At 37.1% G+C, this 17,377-nt stretch overlaps 1 protein-coding gene across 50 annotated transcripts in view; it reads left to right on the top strand.

The window, feature by feature from the left end:
• The window catches only part of REPS1 (RALBP1 associated Eps domain containing 1), an 89,783-nt gene extending 72,406 nt beyond the window's left edge, over positions 1-17,377 (top strand). For 8 of the 50 annotated variants that reach the window (XM_081528973.1, XM_081528968.1, XM_081528951.1 and 5 more), the window contains 8 exons: positions 5,979-6,048; positions 7,306-7,424; positions 8,276-8,340; positions 10,770-10,955; positions 12,102-12,197; positions 13,753-13,901; positions 14,637-14,742; positions 17,112-17,377. In XM_081528973.1, coding sequence (XP_081385099.1) covers positions 5,979-6,048; positions 7,306-7,424; positions 8,276-8,340; positions 10,770-10,955; positions 12,102-12,197; positions 13,753-13,901; positions 14,637-14,742; positions 17,112-17,180 — 860 coding nt within the window. In that variant the 3' untranslated portion in view covers positions 17,181-17,377. Of the gene's footprint in view, positions 1-5,975; positions 6,049-7,305; positions 7,425-8,254; positions 8,341-10,769; positions 10,956-12,101; positions 12,198-13,752; positions 13,902-14,636; positions 14,743-17,111 lie in introns of all 50 variants that reach the window. The other 42 variants (XM_081528967.1, XM_081528948.1, XM_081528945.1 and 39 more) reach the window with 11 other exon arrangements.

The raw sequence follows: 17,377 nt of genomic DNA, 5'->3' as shown, positions 1-17,377 counted from the left end.
GACCTGTCCATTGGTGTAAGTGGGGTGTTAAAGTCTCCTACTAATTGTATTACTGTCAGTTTCCCCTTTTATGACTGTTAGTGTTTGCCTTATGTATTGAAATGCTCCTATTTTGGGTGTGTAAGTATTTACAATTGTTATGTCTTCTTGGATTGGTCCCTTGATCATCATGTAGTGTCCTTCTGTTATTTTTTTGTAATATCCTTTATATTAAGGTCTATTTTGTCTGATAGACAAATAGACAATTTTGTATTGTCTATTGAAGGACAATTTTGTCCTTCAATTTCCATTTGCACGGTATATCGTTTTCCATTCTCCCACTTTCAGTCCATATATATCTAGGTCTGAAGTGGGTCTCTTGTAGACAGCTTATATATACGGGTCTTGTTTTTGTATCCATTCAGCCAGTCTGTGTCTTTTGGTTAGAGTGTTTAATCCATTTACATTTAAAGTAATTGTTGATACGTATATTCCTACTGGCATTTTCTTAATTGTTTTTGTAAGTCTTCCTTTTCCTGTGTTTCCTGCCTATAGAAGTCCCTTTAGCATTTGTTGTAAAGCTGACTTGGTGGTGCTAAATTCTCTTAACTTTTGTCTGTAAAGTTTTTGATTTCTCTATCAATTTTGAATGAGACTGTTGCTGGGTAGTATAATCTTGGTTGTAGATTTTTCCCTTTCGTTACTTTAAATATATCCTGCCATTGCCTCTGGCCTGCAGAGTTTCTATTGAAAGATCAGCTGTTAACTGTATGGAGTTTCCCTTGTATGTTTCTTGTTGCTTTTCCCTTACTGCTTTTAATATTTTTTCTTTGTGTTTAATTTTTGTAAGTAAGATTAATATGTGTCTCAGCATGTTTCTTCTTGGGTTTATCCGTTATGAAACTCTGTGCTTCTCAGACTTGATTGGCTATTTCCTTTCACATGTTAGGCAAGTTTTCAGCTATAATCTCTTAACAAATTTTCTCAGACCATTTATTTTTCTCTTCTTTTTCTGGGACCCCTTAATTTGAATGTTGGTGTGTTTAATATTTTACAACACAGTCCATGGTATTCTTTAGGCCAAAATACTGGAGTGGGTAGTTTAATATTATCCCAGCAGTGTCTGAGACTATCCTCAATTCTTCTCATTCTTTTGTGATTATTCTGCTCTTCAGCAGTTATTTTCACTTATTCTGTCTTTCAGTTCATTCTTCTGCCTCAGTTGTTCTGCTATTTATTCCCTCTATATTATTTTTAATTTCAGTAATTGTGTTTGTCTCTGTTTATTCTTTGTTTCTTCTGGGTCATTGTTAAATGTGTTAAATGACTCTTGCATTTTCTCCATTCTATTTTCGAGATTGTGGATCATCTTTACTATCATGACTGAATTGTTTTTCAGGTAGTTGGCCTATTTCCTCTTTGTTTATTTGGTGTTGTGCGTTTTTACCTTGTTCCTTCATTTGCACAATATTTCTCTGTTTTTTCATGTTATCTAACTTAATGTGTTTGACATATCCTCTCGTTTTGGGTCTTGCCATTGGTGAGTGAGGGTGGTTTGATGGTTTGTGTAGGCTTCATGTTGGGAGGGACTCGTGCCTGCCTTCTGTGGGAGGAGGTGAGTTTTTTCCCCCCCTCTAATGAGCAGGGCTGTGAGTGGTGTGTTTCGGGGTGTTTGTAGGAAGCCTAATCTCCTCTTGATTAGGTCTTGCTTGTTGTTTGGGTAAGGTGCCCTTTGCTGAGTGCTGCCAGCAGTTGAGTGGTGCCGGGTCTTGGATATAGGAAGAGGCCTTCGTGGGAGTTCTCACTAATTAATACTCCCTTCGTGGGAGTTCTCACTAATTAATACTCCCTGGGATCAGGAATTCTCTGGCCGTCTAGTGTCCTAGACTCAGCGCTTCCAACCCAGAGGCTCAGGCCCAGTCTCTCATTGAGGAACCAGGATCTCACAAGCTGTTTGTTATGGCAATAAAGGGGATTAAAACAAACACACACAAAAAAGAACCCCAGACAAATGGTAAATTCAAAATCAGACAATTAGTAGCAGAAACAAAGGAACATACCACACACAAAACCAAAATAGTCCAAAGAAAACAAAGTACAAGAGAGTGACCCTGTGAGCAAAGGAAACCATTAAGTGATATCAACAAATTAAAAACAACACTAAACAGAAAACAAGACCAAAGGAGAGCCAACTGAGGAATAAAGCAAACAAACAAACAAACATGGTGAAAAGAAGAAACAAAATAGAAAAGTAAAGTTAAAGTATATAAAAATTTATATATAATAATCTTATTGTATATCTATATATATGTATATTCTATCTATATATGTATTCTATATATATGTATATATATTCAATATCTATAAAAAGAATATATTGTATACAATAGTGTATATATTGTATATATAATATATAAATAATATATAATAAATAAGAAGAATGAAACAACATGAAACAACAACAAAAAAAGAAAAAGTCCCACACATCTGCAAAAAGCCATTGTAGAGATAGATGTATATGAAGGAAATAAAATGTGTTTAAAACAAAATTCTCAAAAGCTTAAATAGATATAATAATAATGAAGTCAATAACCACAGCATCAGAGGAAAGAAAAACAAAATCAACTACAGAACAAATCAAAATATAAGAAGAATAATAACTGTTTTTCTCGGGTCTCAGCTGTCAGCATCCTTTCCCTACTGTGATTCACAGTCCACTTCCACCTTGCTAGGAAGCCCTCCAGTATTGGAGGAGCTGGTCTCTAGACCAGCTGTGAGGACAGCACAGACTCTGATCTAGTTCTGCTCTTGTAGGTTCTTGCCTCTAGTATCCACAGCTGTCAGAGCTAGGCCATTTTGTTTTGCGGATACACTCGTCCTTCTATACATTGCATAGACACAGAGTCTACCTAGTTGATCATGTGGATGTAATCTCTAGCTTGTATAGCCGGTGAAAAGGTTTTCAACCCTCTTCCTTGTCCACTGTGCCCCTGGAACTCAGTTGTGGTTTTATCCCCACCTCTGCTTGTGGGTCATTTACAAGAATTAGCTCCTGAGGCTGCCCTCTAGGACTTTGGTCTGCCCCAGGGAGGACCAGGTATGGAGGTGGTGCAACTGCTTAGGTCGTGGGGACTCTGATGGTGCCAGGTACACAGGGAAGCTGGCAGCCACAGGCACAGGAGATATGGTGCTGTAAGAATCTTCTAGCTTCTGGCAGTTGGCGTTCAAAGGGCCTGATGAGGATCCTTCTCTGTTGCTTGGCATGTCAGGCGCTCAGATGGCCACCTTCTGTGGGGTATTCCTCTGTTACTCAGCTGCTCATGCCAGCATGTAGGGAGAGAAGTGATGGCTCCACTCCTTGTGTGTGACTCAGCAGTAGCACCCTGCCTCCATGGCTGCCTGACTTTATTCCAAAGGCATTCCCCACAGCGATCTCCTCCCTCCCATCCCTTCAGGCTGTTTCCCCAAAGTCAACAGCAGTCCTTGCCCTGGGATTGTGCTTACTACGCTTCAGCTCCCAGCTGCTCTGGGTTCTGGTGGACTTGCATCCCTGCCTGGGGTACGTAGGGCCACGGCACAGATTGTCTGTGTGGTTCTCACTCCGTTCAGACGGTCACAGATCAGCTCCTTCACTCTCCAGCAGTCTCAGATGCTTCCCCTTTGTCCCAACCGATTGCCCTGATATGAGGATATCACCCCTTCTTCCATTTCCCCACCTGCCGGGTACAGGTTCAGTTGTGCTAACCCTACGCCTCTTTTTCCTTTCCCTTCTTTGTCCTACCTGGTTTTGTATGGGTCTGTATATTCCTTTCCAGTGGTCAGGGACTCCTACTAGCTCTAAGCTGGTGCTCTGCAAGATCTTCTGCATCTGAAGATGTATCCTGATACACCTGTGAAGAGAGGTGTATTCCACTTCCACCTGCTCCTCTGCCATCTTGTCTCTTATCCTTAGTCTACATTTAGAGTCTGAATAATTTGAATATATAACCATTTAGTATTATCTTCACTGGATAATGCAGAGAATAGTCAATCCTTTTAAAGACCCCTACCCTCTGTATTAATAAATGGATGCCTATTGCCACTGCACTTGCTTCAAGGCAGGTCTCCTGTTGGCCGTCCCTCTCAGCTAGCTCTTCCCCACTAACTCCTTTCTTCCTCTCACAGGAAATTGTATACATGTTCATTCAGTCATTGTTAATGGAATACTATTAATATGTGTCAGGCTCTGTTCTAGACACTGAGTATTCAGCAGTAAACAAAACAAAAAATTCTTTGCCCTTACAAAGTTTACATTCTGTGGGGGAGATAAGAGAAAAAATAAAAATAACTTGTATCTTAGGACATAGTTAACACCCTGGATAAAAATTAAGTTGTGAAAGGGGAGAGGGAGTGACAGTTTAAATATGGTGATCAAAGAAAGCCTTACCAAAAAGTGGCATTTGGTTTAAAACTTGAAGGTGATGAATTCAACTGTGTGAGTATCTTAAGGAAGAACGTTTAAGGTGAAAGGAATAGCCAATATGGAGCGCTGGTTTAGGGAAGATGCCTTCCTTATATCTACTGGAAACAGCCAGCAAACACCTGAACTAGAACTAATGTGTGGGAGAATAGTAACCGGGGAGCAGTGTAAAACTGACTTCTACCAAGAAAGATGAAATGCCGTTTAGAAGGTTTCTGAATGGAGAAGTGATGTAACCTGACCTTCCTTTTTTAACAAGATCATTCTGGCTGCTATATTGGTAATAGACCAGAAGAAGGCAAGAATTCAAATGGGGAAAGACCATTTTAGGAAACAGTTATAATAATACAGGCAAGAGAAGATGATGGCTTGGCCTAGGGTGGTAGCAGTAGAAGTGCTAAGAAGTGGTCAGCTTCTGGCTAGATTTGGGTACGAAAAGACCATAGGATTTGCTTACCTTTGTGATACAGAATGTGAGGGGTGGGGGCAGGGAAATCAGAGTAATTCAAGGGATGTTAGCCAGAGCAACTGGAAATTGAAGAAGTCAGTTGTAGTAGAAGATTTGTGGGAGAAAGGGTAGGAATTCAATTTTGGACACGTTCGGTCTGAGATGCCTGTTAACAATGTCCAAATGGGAATGTGTTAATTTTAGCATCATTCCTGTACCACTTAAGTAAACTTTTCAGTGATTTGACAGGAAAAAGAAGAGGGATACACTATGAAATGAAACTAAACCAAATAACCAGTCCCTTCAATTTATAACTCTTGAGAGGTATTTAATATTACCCTGAAAGATATTCAGATTATCCCTAGAGTTTCTGTTTTAAAACTTCCTTATTGCTTCATAACTGTTAGTCTGATTCTGGGATTCTCTGCTCCTTTATAAGATTTTTAGGAAATTGAAAATACGTCCTCAGGTGAAAAATTGGTACCCTCAAGCTAATTTTATAAGTTTTATCATTGTCTAAGCACAGTTTATTCCTTTATCAAATTTTTTTAAATTTACATTAACAATTTTTAAGTTCACTTTTTAACTTAAAATGCTTTTAATTTATCCTTTAAAAGTGATTTTTTTCATTACAAAAACTGTTCACACTTGTAGAAATGTAATAAACAAAAATAAGAAAATACAAATTACAATCTCACTGTTCCACAAATGACCATAATTAACATTCATTGTCAGCCTTAATCTTTACTTTGTGCATGTTATATTTTTATATGAAATGAAATTGTAATATATGTACTGTTTTCTGCCCTACTTCCGTGTAACTAATTTTGAATAGTTCTCTGTTATCAAACAGTAACGTTTTTAGATTGTAATTGCTCTCTGTGCGTAGTATTTTGTTGTATAAGTAGACCATTTATTTGATTTATATCTAATCTTTTATAGTTAGTAATTCTGTGATGAAATGTTAACCTGTTAGCCAATCTTTGACTATCCCTGGTTTGAGACAATAATTCAGTTACCTGTTTAGGGCATATAGAATAAAAAGTAAAGAAGTGATTATTATTAAATAGGATATATCCCATTTATCAGCAGATGGGTACAGTAGTTCAGACTCTTTTACTTCGGATCCAGAACAGATTGGAAACAACATAACTCGTCAAAGGTTAGTGTTTCTGTTAATTAAAAAAGCATAATTATTTTGTTACATTTTAATATTGAAAATTATTTGAAATCAAGTATAAATTATTTTTCTCAGTTCTTCACTTCTCTAAAGGTTGTCAGGTTACCTATTGATTTATGTAAAAGGAAAATGATTTTTATTCTTTCCAAAGAAAATAAAAGGAAAACAAAAGGAATCGTTGTCTTCATGGTATTCTGTGGAAGGTTTAAAATAAACCGATAACTTCTTGGCAGTTGGTTTAATACAGTCCTTTTTGTAGCTGAGCAGTGAGAGTCTCTTTAAGTATGAAATGTACAGATTCCGTATGGGACAAGTACCAAATAATTTGGTGTTTTAAAATGTCATCTGGACGCGCAGCCCAGTGTTGGGCTACCTACCCACCCTGAAGACCTGTGTCACATGATAACATTTCAGGCACAGACAAAAACGATACAGGATAGGGTGAGGTGGCAAGGGGTCTGTCTCCCAGGGCTTCACCATCCTCTCAAAACTGCACAGGACAGAGGCATCTTTCTCCGCTGCTTTTCATACATCGTAAGAGTCTTTTGCCACACACCTGGAGGGTGTATGGAGAGACTGGTAATGTAGAATCTCCAAGAGCTCACACTGTCAGAAGGCCGCTTCTTCATATGTCTTAAGAGTTCTCGAGTCATTTGGGATTTTAGTCTGCTTTTTATTCCTGTTAGTGAGGATCAGATTGTCTTAGTCCATGAGATTCTTCAGAATATAGAAGACTCTGGTGGCTAACAAGCAGATCTCCAGGGTGAGTGAACATGAGTATAATCACCTCTAAAATGAGTGATTTTAAGTTGAGATGGCATCTCACATAGTTGAGCCAAAGTGTACCTCAGGTTACCAAATTCAAATAAGTTGAAAGCTAACTGTATGTGAAAGTGCAGTTTCTTTTCTCTGAAAATAGCTTTTCAGACTAATATTGTCTTTAACTGAATGGGAAAACATTACACTAGGTTAGTAGTCTACCTTGAATTCATGTTAATAACTTCTTTTTTAAGCTTTTTAAAATTTTGTTAAATGTATAATTATAAAGAAGATTATATTAAGTAAGTGCTTGTTGAATGCACATCATAAATAGTACTCTATTCATTGTAATACTTGTATACCCTCTGGAGAAAATGTCACACCAATAAGATCCTTTGCTGCTTAGCTAAGTTAAATTGCTTAAAAAGAAAAGCTGCAGTATCAATAACATGACGAATTGTAACAGGGTCAATTTTGCAGGTCTCATTCAGGAACATCGCCTGAAAACACTGCACCACCACCTCCACCTCCAAGGCCTCAGCCCTCTCATTCTAGATCATCATCTTTAGATATGAATCGGACCTTTTCCGTCACAACAGGTAGGGGTCAGAGAACCATGATACAAATTAAATTAAATATATTACATTGTTAAATATATTTAGTTGATTAAAGACACAGAGTATTTTGTTTTCTCTTATTTTTTGATATTTATCTGAAGAAAAATTTTAAATTGAAAAAGTATCAGATGAGAGAGAATTTATTTTTCTTAATGACTATTTAAAATGTGAGTTCAAATGATAAAGATGGGAACCTGAGCGATGCCACAAGGGATTTTAAAAGAACAATGTGGAGATATTAAGGAGAAAAGGCTAATAGGTCTTACATTACATGACAGAGGAGAGAGAGGAGTCATAACTTACTCAAAGGGTTCAGTTTTTATATGACTGGTCTTACTGTTATTACATTGGTCAAAATAGAAAAGTTAGGGTAGAGGATGGTGGGTGTTGTTTTTTTTGATATTATGTGTTTGGAATGATGAGAAAGAAATCAACAGGCTGCTGGACCTATGGGCTAAGCAAGATTGATGTATTATTTGAGAATCATTTACATAGAAATGATCGACTGAAATCCTAAATGGATAGAGGAAATTTGGAAGTCCTCATATTTGATAGCTGAGAGTAGGTGGGAAGAAAACCAAGAACGTATAGTGTTACAGGAACAGGGAGGAGCAAGACGAGTGCTACTTGCAGTAAAGCAAGAGAAGTGAGGTCTGAGAAGAGGCTGTGAAATTCGACCATATCCAGACAGTTTGATGAGATGGATTTGGCTTCCAGTACTATACATTGGGATTTGAAATCTTTGTCGTTTGATCACATTCATTCAGCCTATCTGTTCTACTAACAAAGTAATTATATGTATTTACAAAAAGAAGACTTGTGTATTCACACAGGACAGCAACAGGCTGGAGTTGTTGCCCAACCTCCTGCAGTGCCTCCAAGACCACAGCCCTCACAGGTAATTCTCCTAGGTTTTCATTAGTAAGCATCAGTTATTATAGTCCCCTTGGTCATCTGTTAGGTCTTTGATTCTGTTCTAGAATTATTTTGAAAATCGGGAATTGCCTAACTGTCATTCTTAATGCGTATTTAATTCGGAGAAGCTAGGTCTTTTCTTAGAAGGTAAGAATTCCAATAATGATTTGGGTTGTTTTTTGAAAAATGATAGTGTCTCGACAAAGGAGGGTTTAGAAGAAGGATCAGTGGATTGAGGAACAGGAAATGTCATGTATGTCCTGGATCTAGTAACCTCCCTGCATCTCCCTGGATGTGTTACTGCATCAGTGATAGTGTTGCACAACTAACAGATTGAAGTTGTTTCATCTGCATAAAACTATTATGTACCAAAATAGATTCTAGATTGTAGCTTAGTTTTATGTGACTGACTGGCTACATTTTTACATGGATGAATTTGGTTGATTTTCCTGAGTTAAATTCTTATAATGAAATTGGTTATTTGAGTTAAAAAGATGGTTTCTTAATTGTCAAAGATACTGAAATTTGAATATTCCAGTATTTATTTTATCTAAAGGGTCAACGAAAATACTTACACTGTATTAAGGTGTAAAACCCAGTGAGTTATCTCTTGACTCAAGAACAAGTCTAGTGGGGAAAACAGACCTGTAAATAGTTATAATAGAAGTGCTATACTAGACATACTTATAAAATGTTTTAGTATAGATATCCTAGCTACTAACGTCATGGATCACACTGAAAAAGTAAAGTAAAATGAAGGAAGTTAGATTTAAGCAGAGACTTGAAAGATAAAATACTATTTCTTGGGGAGAAGGCATTACAACCAGAAGGAGTGACATAGAAGGTCAGGTAAGCCTGTCATATTCTTCAAGGAAAAGCTATTGAGTTCAGTACAACTAAAGTGATGGGAAAGAAAATTGAAGAGGAGAGGAAATGACAGAGCATCTCCTATATCATACTAAGACAGTGGAGTTTTTCTTGTAGGATATGGAGAATTTTTTAAGGGTAAGCAGGGGAGAGACTTCAGATTTATTCCTATAGCTTCCTGTGCTTCCTTTGTCACAAAACTCCTCACACTGTATTTTAATCCTTTCTTTACTTCTCTCATATCCTGCACTAGATTATCAGCTTTGTTAAGGGTGAACCTTATTTGGTCAAAAGTAGATACTCAAAAAATTTAGTTTTCAAATGGAAACTTTAGAAGCGTTGATCTTGTAAAAGAGTGGAGGAAAAATTGAAGGGGAGTGCACTGGAGTGCTGGAGAACAGCTGGCACACCGGTTTTCACACTTTAAGGATAACAGTCTTTTCAGAAACATAATGAAACATTTTTAAAAACAGCTTTTTAAAATAATGAACAATTATGCAGCAGCCTAATTAAGAAAGTGAAGAGGAACTAAAAAGCCTCTTGATGAAAGAGAAGGAGAGTGAAAAAGTTGGCTTAAAGCTCAACATTCAGAAAACTAAGATCATGACATCTGGTCCCATCACTTCATGGGAAATAGATGGGGAAACAGTGGAAACAGTGTCAGACTTTATTTTTGGGGGCTCCAAAATCACTGCAGATGGTGACTGCAGCCCTGAAATTAAAAGACGCTTACTCCTTGGAAGGAAGGTTATGACCAACCTAGATAGCATATTAAAAAGCAGAGACATTACTTTGCCAACAAAGGTCCATCTAGTCAAGGCTGTGGTTTTTCCAGTAGTCACACATGGATGTGAGAGTTGGACTGTGAAGAAAGTTGAGCGCCAAAGAATTGATGCTTTTGAACTGTGGTGTTGGAGAAGACTCTTGAGAGTCCCTTGGCCTGCAAGGAGATCAGTCCTGAGTGTTCATTGGAAGGACTGATGTTGAAGCTGAAACTCCAATACTTTGGCCACCTCATGCGACGAGTTGATTCATTGGAAAAGACCCTGATGCTGGGAAGGATTGGGGGCAGGAGGAGAAGGGGACAATAGAGGATGAGATGGCTGGATGACACCACCAACTCGATAAGACATGAGCTTGAGTAAACTCCGGGAGTTGATGATGGACAGGGAGGCCTGGCGTGCTGCAATTTATGGGGCCGCAAAGAGTCAGACACGACTGAGTGACTGAACTGAACTGAACTGAATTAAGAAAAAAATAGATGCAAGGGGAGAATCAGAGATTAAGGCCAGAACTTCTCTCCTTTGATGCACATTCTTGGCAAAAAGAATTCTGTTAAAGTATCTTTTTATTTGGAGATTTGTTATCTTAATTTTTTAGTGTCTTAGCATTTCACTTAAGGTTTTTTAGAGCTAAATGTTACAGTAGCTCACCTTCCTGAATTTTCAGCTAATAAGACAGAACATCCTTATGATAAATTTTCAAAGAAAAAGAAGGCTACTCTGTGACGCTAAGATCAGTAAAATATTTGCTCCTCTGCTGTAGGCTTCTGGTCCCGTTGTGCATCGACCAGTGGATGCCGATGGCCTGATAACTCACACTAGTACCTCACCTCAACAGATACCAGAACAACCAAATTTTGCAGATTTCAGCCAATTTGAAGTATTTGCTGCATCAAATGTAAATGAAGAACAAGATGATGAAGCCGAGAAACATCCAGAGGTCTTACCGGTCAGTTTTCAAGGGCTTCTCTAATTTTCTGCTGGGACTCTTCCAATATTGTGCTCATAAGCAAGTCTTTAAACAGAGGAACCCCTAAAAGAGCAGATAATAGAAGTGACATCAGTGAGTAAAATACCTGCTGTTGCTGCTTTTAGAGGGTTTATATTCCCTAGATCAATGCTTCTCAATTTCTTACTGGCCTCAGACCACCTGCTGGTTGCATAAAATGCTTAATAAGAATCAATATCTGGGTGAAGGGTAGATGTCACATGAAAAGATGCAACCATCTGGTCTTGGCCAAAACACTGTTCTGGGAGTTGCATTTTAATGCTAAGCATCTGATTGTATGATTTGAAGATTTCTGTATATGAAGAAGCTGTGGTTGTCATAGCTACACTCAGTTTGTATGAGAATAAGTCAGTTTATGGGATTCCATCTTAATGCTAAGCATTTGATTGTGTGATTTGGTGAAAATTGTATGGGAGTAAGTCACATCAGTTAGACAGACAGACCACAGGATGCCAGAATTTCATCTTTGCAGCCAGTGTTCTGGGGAACTATTTAGTTCTAGCAGCAGAAACTTTTCTATGAGGGACAGGGATCCCTGTCCTCCTAAGTGTAAATGTGGAGTTGGAGGGAACAGGGGAATTGTGAAGTTTGCTCTGATTATTCCAGTTGATACTGATCTCTAATAGATTAAAAAAAAAACTACCATTTGACTGGCATAATTTACATAAAGAGTTCTTACAGATTTGGTCCATGGAAAATTTTCTACCAGATAGTTCTTCAAACCTGTAACTTTCTGCCTGCCTGGGGGCTACTAGGGAAATAGGCTGCACCTCCAGGAAGGCAGAGTGGGCCTGAGGGGGAAGTAGCGGTGTGCAGGGGGTACCGGTACTTACCCTCCCCCAACCAAAGAACTTCCCGGACAGCGTCTGCCATCCCCTCAGAGATGTATTCTCTTCCCTCTCTGCCCTAAAGGGGCAGATGCATGATCATTTCACAGGGTAGTCTCAAACTCCTCATTTTCACCTGAGGTTCTTACTGTTAGAATGAACGTTTTCTAAACATTTTACTCTCTGATTTGTTACTTATATATTTATTCATATATGTATGTTACTTACATATAATTTAAAATAATATACTCATCTCTAGGTTGAAAAAGCTTCTGATCCTGCAAGTTCTCTTCGAGTTGCCAAAACAGATAGTAAAATTGAAGAAAAGACAGCTGCTAGTGCTCCTGCCAATGTGGTATACAAAAGTCTTTTATAGTATTGATTGTTTTATATATATAAAAATTACATGAGATAATTTGAAAATCTTACAAATAAAGTTAGAGATCATCTAACCCAGTTCACTGCCTTAAACTGTAATACATATAGCCTGTCTCAGAACACCAGTCCACCTAGAGATAGAGATGATAGCCTGTCATTGTATTAATGTGTGCCACAGGTTCTCAGATTTTGTGTGGTTATTACATTGTTTCAAATACATAAAGTAGAACTTCCTTTTTTTGTCATACTCAGTTTCTATTATTTCAGTTCTGAGTATAACAGGGAAAGATTATCAACCGTCTAAGGTTAATATTGTACTCTTTCCTTTTTTTTTTTTTTAGCTGTCTTAGGAATAATTTTTTCCCAAAAATTTATTGTGAAAAATTTTAAACATACAGAAAAATTGAATTTTATATTCTACATCAGTAAAGCCACACCTTGATTGTACCATTAATATTTACTATATTTTTCTTCCAGTTTTATTAAGATATAATTGACACACAGCACAGTATAAGTTAAGGTGTACAACATAATGATTTGACTTACATACATAATGAAATGACTATCAATATGTTTAGTGAATGTTCTTCATTTCATATAAATACAGATGCTTTATATCTGTATCCTCTTTCTATGTCAGTCCTTCTTATCTGTTGTTTGCATTTCAAAGTACATTACAGATAACAGGACACTTCTTGAGAAAAAAATTTGGGTCACTTTTTTTGTTATCGTTGAGACATACCCAATAGTCATTAAAACAATGAGTGTTTCTGAAAGTATTTAAATGCTACTTTCTGGACAGCTTTTTTTTTTTTTTTTTTTTTTTACTGTTAGTGCTTCTGTAATTTTTTTAATAGTAAATTTTATTTTTGTCAGTTAAATGGCAATAGATTAAAACTAGCATTTAACCAGAGGGATGGCAGTTGACTCTTGTTTTTATTTGTTAACAGGTCAAATCAGATTATGGTAAATACCAGACTGTTATATTTGATTCTGTTAAGGACAGATCTCTAATAAAATATCCACTCATTTTTAAGAGTTATTGTGTATCTTCATGAAAGATTTTTTAAGAATTGCCTGGTTTACCACTTCTTTATTAATTATTCATTAAGATAATATATCCTAGGATATTTGAATAGAAAACCCTATGGTGATGCTAGATGCATATTTCTGGAGACTCCCTTTTATAGTTATTGAACAGGTATATATTGAGTGTGTTTTGTACTTATGTTAAAACTGAATATTATAGCCTTGAGTCACAGAATTCAGGCCTCGAGCTTGTTATGTCACCCTGTAAAAAATTTTGTCTGTTAGATACATTTACAGTTGTGATGTCACTAGGAACATTCTTTCCCACTGTCATTTAAGTTAGCTGTTGCCACATATATATAAGTTGCTTTAAAGTAGGACAAGTGACCCTTAATTTTTGGAGAATGAAAGGCTTAAAGAAAGCATATGATGTTGGCAAAGTGCTAACGAACCACAAATGTCTTCAAGAAATGCTCATTATTCATGGAATTCTTGTCTCCCAGAGCAAAGGCACAACACCTCTTGCTCCACCACCTAAACCTGTTCGAAGGAGATTAAAATCAGAAGATGAATTAAGGCCAGAAGTTGATGAACATACACAGAAGACAGGTGTCCTAGCTGCTGTTCTTGCATCACAACCTTCTATTCCTCGGTAATCAAAGCTGTTCCCAAACACGTAATTACTGGAAACAAAATGCAGAGTAATTAAAAATATTAAAAAGAAAGAATTATGGTCAGACTGGTCCTATAGTTAAGCACAGGTCCTCCACTGATCCCCTTTGAGAGTTTTCTCATTTACAAGTAGGTGGAATATTCTTCCCACTTTTCCCCCTTCTGTATTAAGTTCAACTCGAGTTCCATTTTTATACTCTATTGTAAATCCTAGAGCAGACTTTAAAAATTACAGCGCACAGTAACACTGATGTTTTAACTATGGTTGTTCTAGAATCAAGAATTGGCAGGCTAGGGCTCATGGGCCAAAGTCAACCCATGGCCAGTTTTTGTAAGGGCTTTTACATTTTTGTTTAAAAAGAGAAAAAGAAAAGATACGAAAAACAGAATATTCAGCAGAAATGGTATGGTCTGCAAAGCTTAAAATATTTACTGTCTGATCTTGTATAGAAAAAGTTTGCTTATGCCTGCTCTGGACTGACTTAAACTCAGGTGATTCTACAGAAAAGTCACTAAATCAATAACTACAGTAATTAAGCCTCTGAAGCTTAGTAGTTTTTGGTTGAGCTTTAAAGCTGATCAAGCAAGGTTGAGCTATGCTAGCAGGGCAGAGATGCTCCCTCGGCATTCTGGGATTAGCCATAGATCACAGGGAAGAATGGAGCGAATCTAATGAGAATGAAGGTCAAGTTTTTTGCTCTCTTTATCTTCTCAGGTCTGTTGGGAAAGATAAGAAAGCTATTCAGGCATCAATTAGACGCAATAAAGAAACCAACACAGTTTTGGCCAGATTGAATAGTGAATTGCAGCAACAGTTAAAGGTAATGTAGTTTCTGAATCTTTATTTGGAAAGTTCCATGGACTCAGAGCCTGCTTGGAGGTGATCCAGCAGTTCTTATGCTAGTATGAAACTTATCTGAGAGGCAGAAGTATGGATCTAAAATGTTTTATATGCCTTTGAATCTTCTAATATTAAAAAATTTCCTGTACTCATTTCTTGTATGATTGCCTTATCCTACATGTATGTGAAGCATTTTCCTAAAATGTTCCTAAAATGTTCAGTCCTGAAGATTAATTGGAAGGACTGATGCTGAAGCTGAAACTCTAATACTTTGCCCACCTGATGTGAAGAACTGACTCATTTGAAAAGACCCTGATGCTGGGAAAGATTGAAGGCAGGAGGAGAAGGGAACGACAGAGGAAGAGATGGTTGGATGGCATCACTGGCTCCATGGACATGAGTTTGAGTAAACTCCGATAGTTGGCGATTGACAGGGATGCCTGGCCTGCTGCAGTCCATGGAGTCGCAAAGAGTTGGACATGACTGGGCTGTTGAACTGAACTGAAAATGTTCGTTAGCTTTCATAATGAAACCCAAGAGTAGAAATGTTGTGACCTTAGCTACCTCCAGGATCACATATGTGGCTCTCTACACACTAATTCTACAATGATTCGAGTATTGTTAATTTATCTCTTATCAAAACAACTCAGATTCTATGAAAATGACAGGTCTAAAGAAGAGGGATGGGAGCAATTTAGATTATTTTTAAAACAGAAAAGACAAACCTTAAATGGAAATGGTGCTCAGAGCCAGTGTGTGCTTCTGTCATCTGTACTTGAGAGGATGAGTTTGTTTTCTTACTTACGACTAACCATGATTTTCTTGAATCTCTATACATAAAAACTAACAAGCAGAATCATGTATGATTCATCAACATTATTAGGCATTCACATCTTATAAACTAGTGGTTCTCAAACCTTAATTGTATACACTTAGGAAGGGGTCATGTTAAAATGAAAATTTTGATTCATGTCAGGTATGGAGAGGGGCCTGAGAATTCTGCAATTTTTAATAAGCTTCCAGGTGATGGAGATGCTCCTGGACAGTTGACTCCACTTTGAGTAGCAAGGTTGTAAACCATAAAGATGAGGAAGGAGTCCATGGAAATGTAAAATGAATACAGAGTTAGTTGAGTCCCGTAACATTCTGTTCATATTCCTTTTCTAGCGTTTATCACATTGTCCATATCTATGGCACATTTGTGTCTCTGTCCTACTAACCTGAACTCACTGAGGCACTCACTCATAATCATTCCCGTTTACAGTGACCATGTAATATATTGTTCAAACCAAAGTACTTTTAAGAGAAAAGAGAGAAAGGGATGTGTTAATATGTGGGCCAGGACATCAGAGATGAACTGAGACTGTCGTGGATAGATTTATAACCATCTTGTCTCCGTCCTCCAAACTTCACACATGTTGGACATTTGATAAATGTGTGTTAAAGGAATAATATTCTTGTATAGCTCTTTGATCAAAGAAGATATTCATAGCTGTTCTATTACTTGTGAATTTGGTCCATTGTAAAGGAAGAATGTAAAACTAAATGACAAACTTGCTAGTAGCATACCTTGAGGTGAAAGTGCTGTTAATGCATTTTTTTTCTGAAGAACTATGAAAAACCACAAAAAAATGTATCTAGAAGCTGTTTTTAAAAATCACTTTTCTCATTATCTTCTGAGAAAGTATGGTACCAAATAGGAGGACATCATTCTGGTTAAAACATGATACTGTCAGTGTGATAGAGAAAAAGAAAAAAGGATATGGATGCATAAGAAGTTGCTGACTGTCTGAAAAGACTGCCCCAAATTGACAGTCATTAGAAATTCTGATTATAAAATACATTTATTCATTGTGAAACTGAAGTTCAAAATGAGGTGCAGGAGTTGTTATGATCAGAGGTAATCACCAAGGGAAAGAATCTTTGTTAACCAGCTCATCTGCAGTTACTACAGGGGGTGGGCTTTGTGTAAAATTCATGTATTAATAGCCATCATCTGCAAATACTGGCTTTTCTAATAATGAAAAAAAAGATTTTAATTAAGATCGTATTTTAACGTATGCACCTGTAAAGAAACTATGTTTCTAAAAGGAACAGCTGTCCCTTCATCTTCTTCTTCTTTTTTTTTTTTTTAAATAAATTTATTTATTTTAGTTGGGGGCTAATTACTTTACAATATTATAGTAGTTTTTGCCATACATTGACATGAATCAGCCATGGGTTTACATGTGTTCCCCCTCCTTCATCTTCTTAAGGAACATAAATTGTTCTATTCATGCAGAGCTGCTGTTAGATATGCCTTCATTTTTGTATATATTGAATCATAACTTGTCTTTCCATCTTTTTCAGGATGTTCTTGAGGAGAGAATTTCCCTGGAAGTTCAACTGGAACAGCTTCGACCATTCTCTCACCTATAAGCCAATTGCCGTTAACTGTGAACATACCCATTTTTAAGCGGTTTTGGGTTCAAAGCCAATTTGGAGACCCAGACATTCAGCTCACTGCTTAATTCAACATTAAATTTTATGATTCTGTTTTGCCCTATATGTTCACCATTGTATTTAAGTATCTTTTATTTTTTAATTTCAACAATAAAAGGGTCAGGATGACTTTT

This window comes from Giraffa tippelskirchi, chromosome 9 (genome assembly GCF_054371585.1).
Source record: "Giraffa tippelskirchi isolate mGirTip1 chromosome 9, T2T-mGirTip1v1.2.pri, whole genome shotgun sequence".
Taxonomy (NCBI): Eukaryota; Metazoa; Chordata; class Mammalia; order Artiodactyla; family Giraffidae; genus Giraffa; species Giraffa tippelskirchi.
Note: the sequence above shows the minus strand (reverse complement) of the source record. Positions and strands in the feature narration are given on the sequence as shown.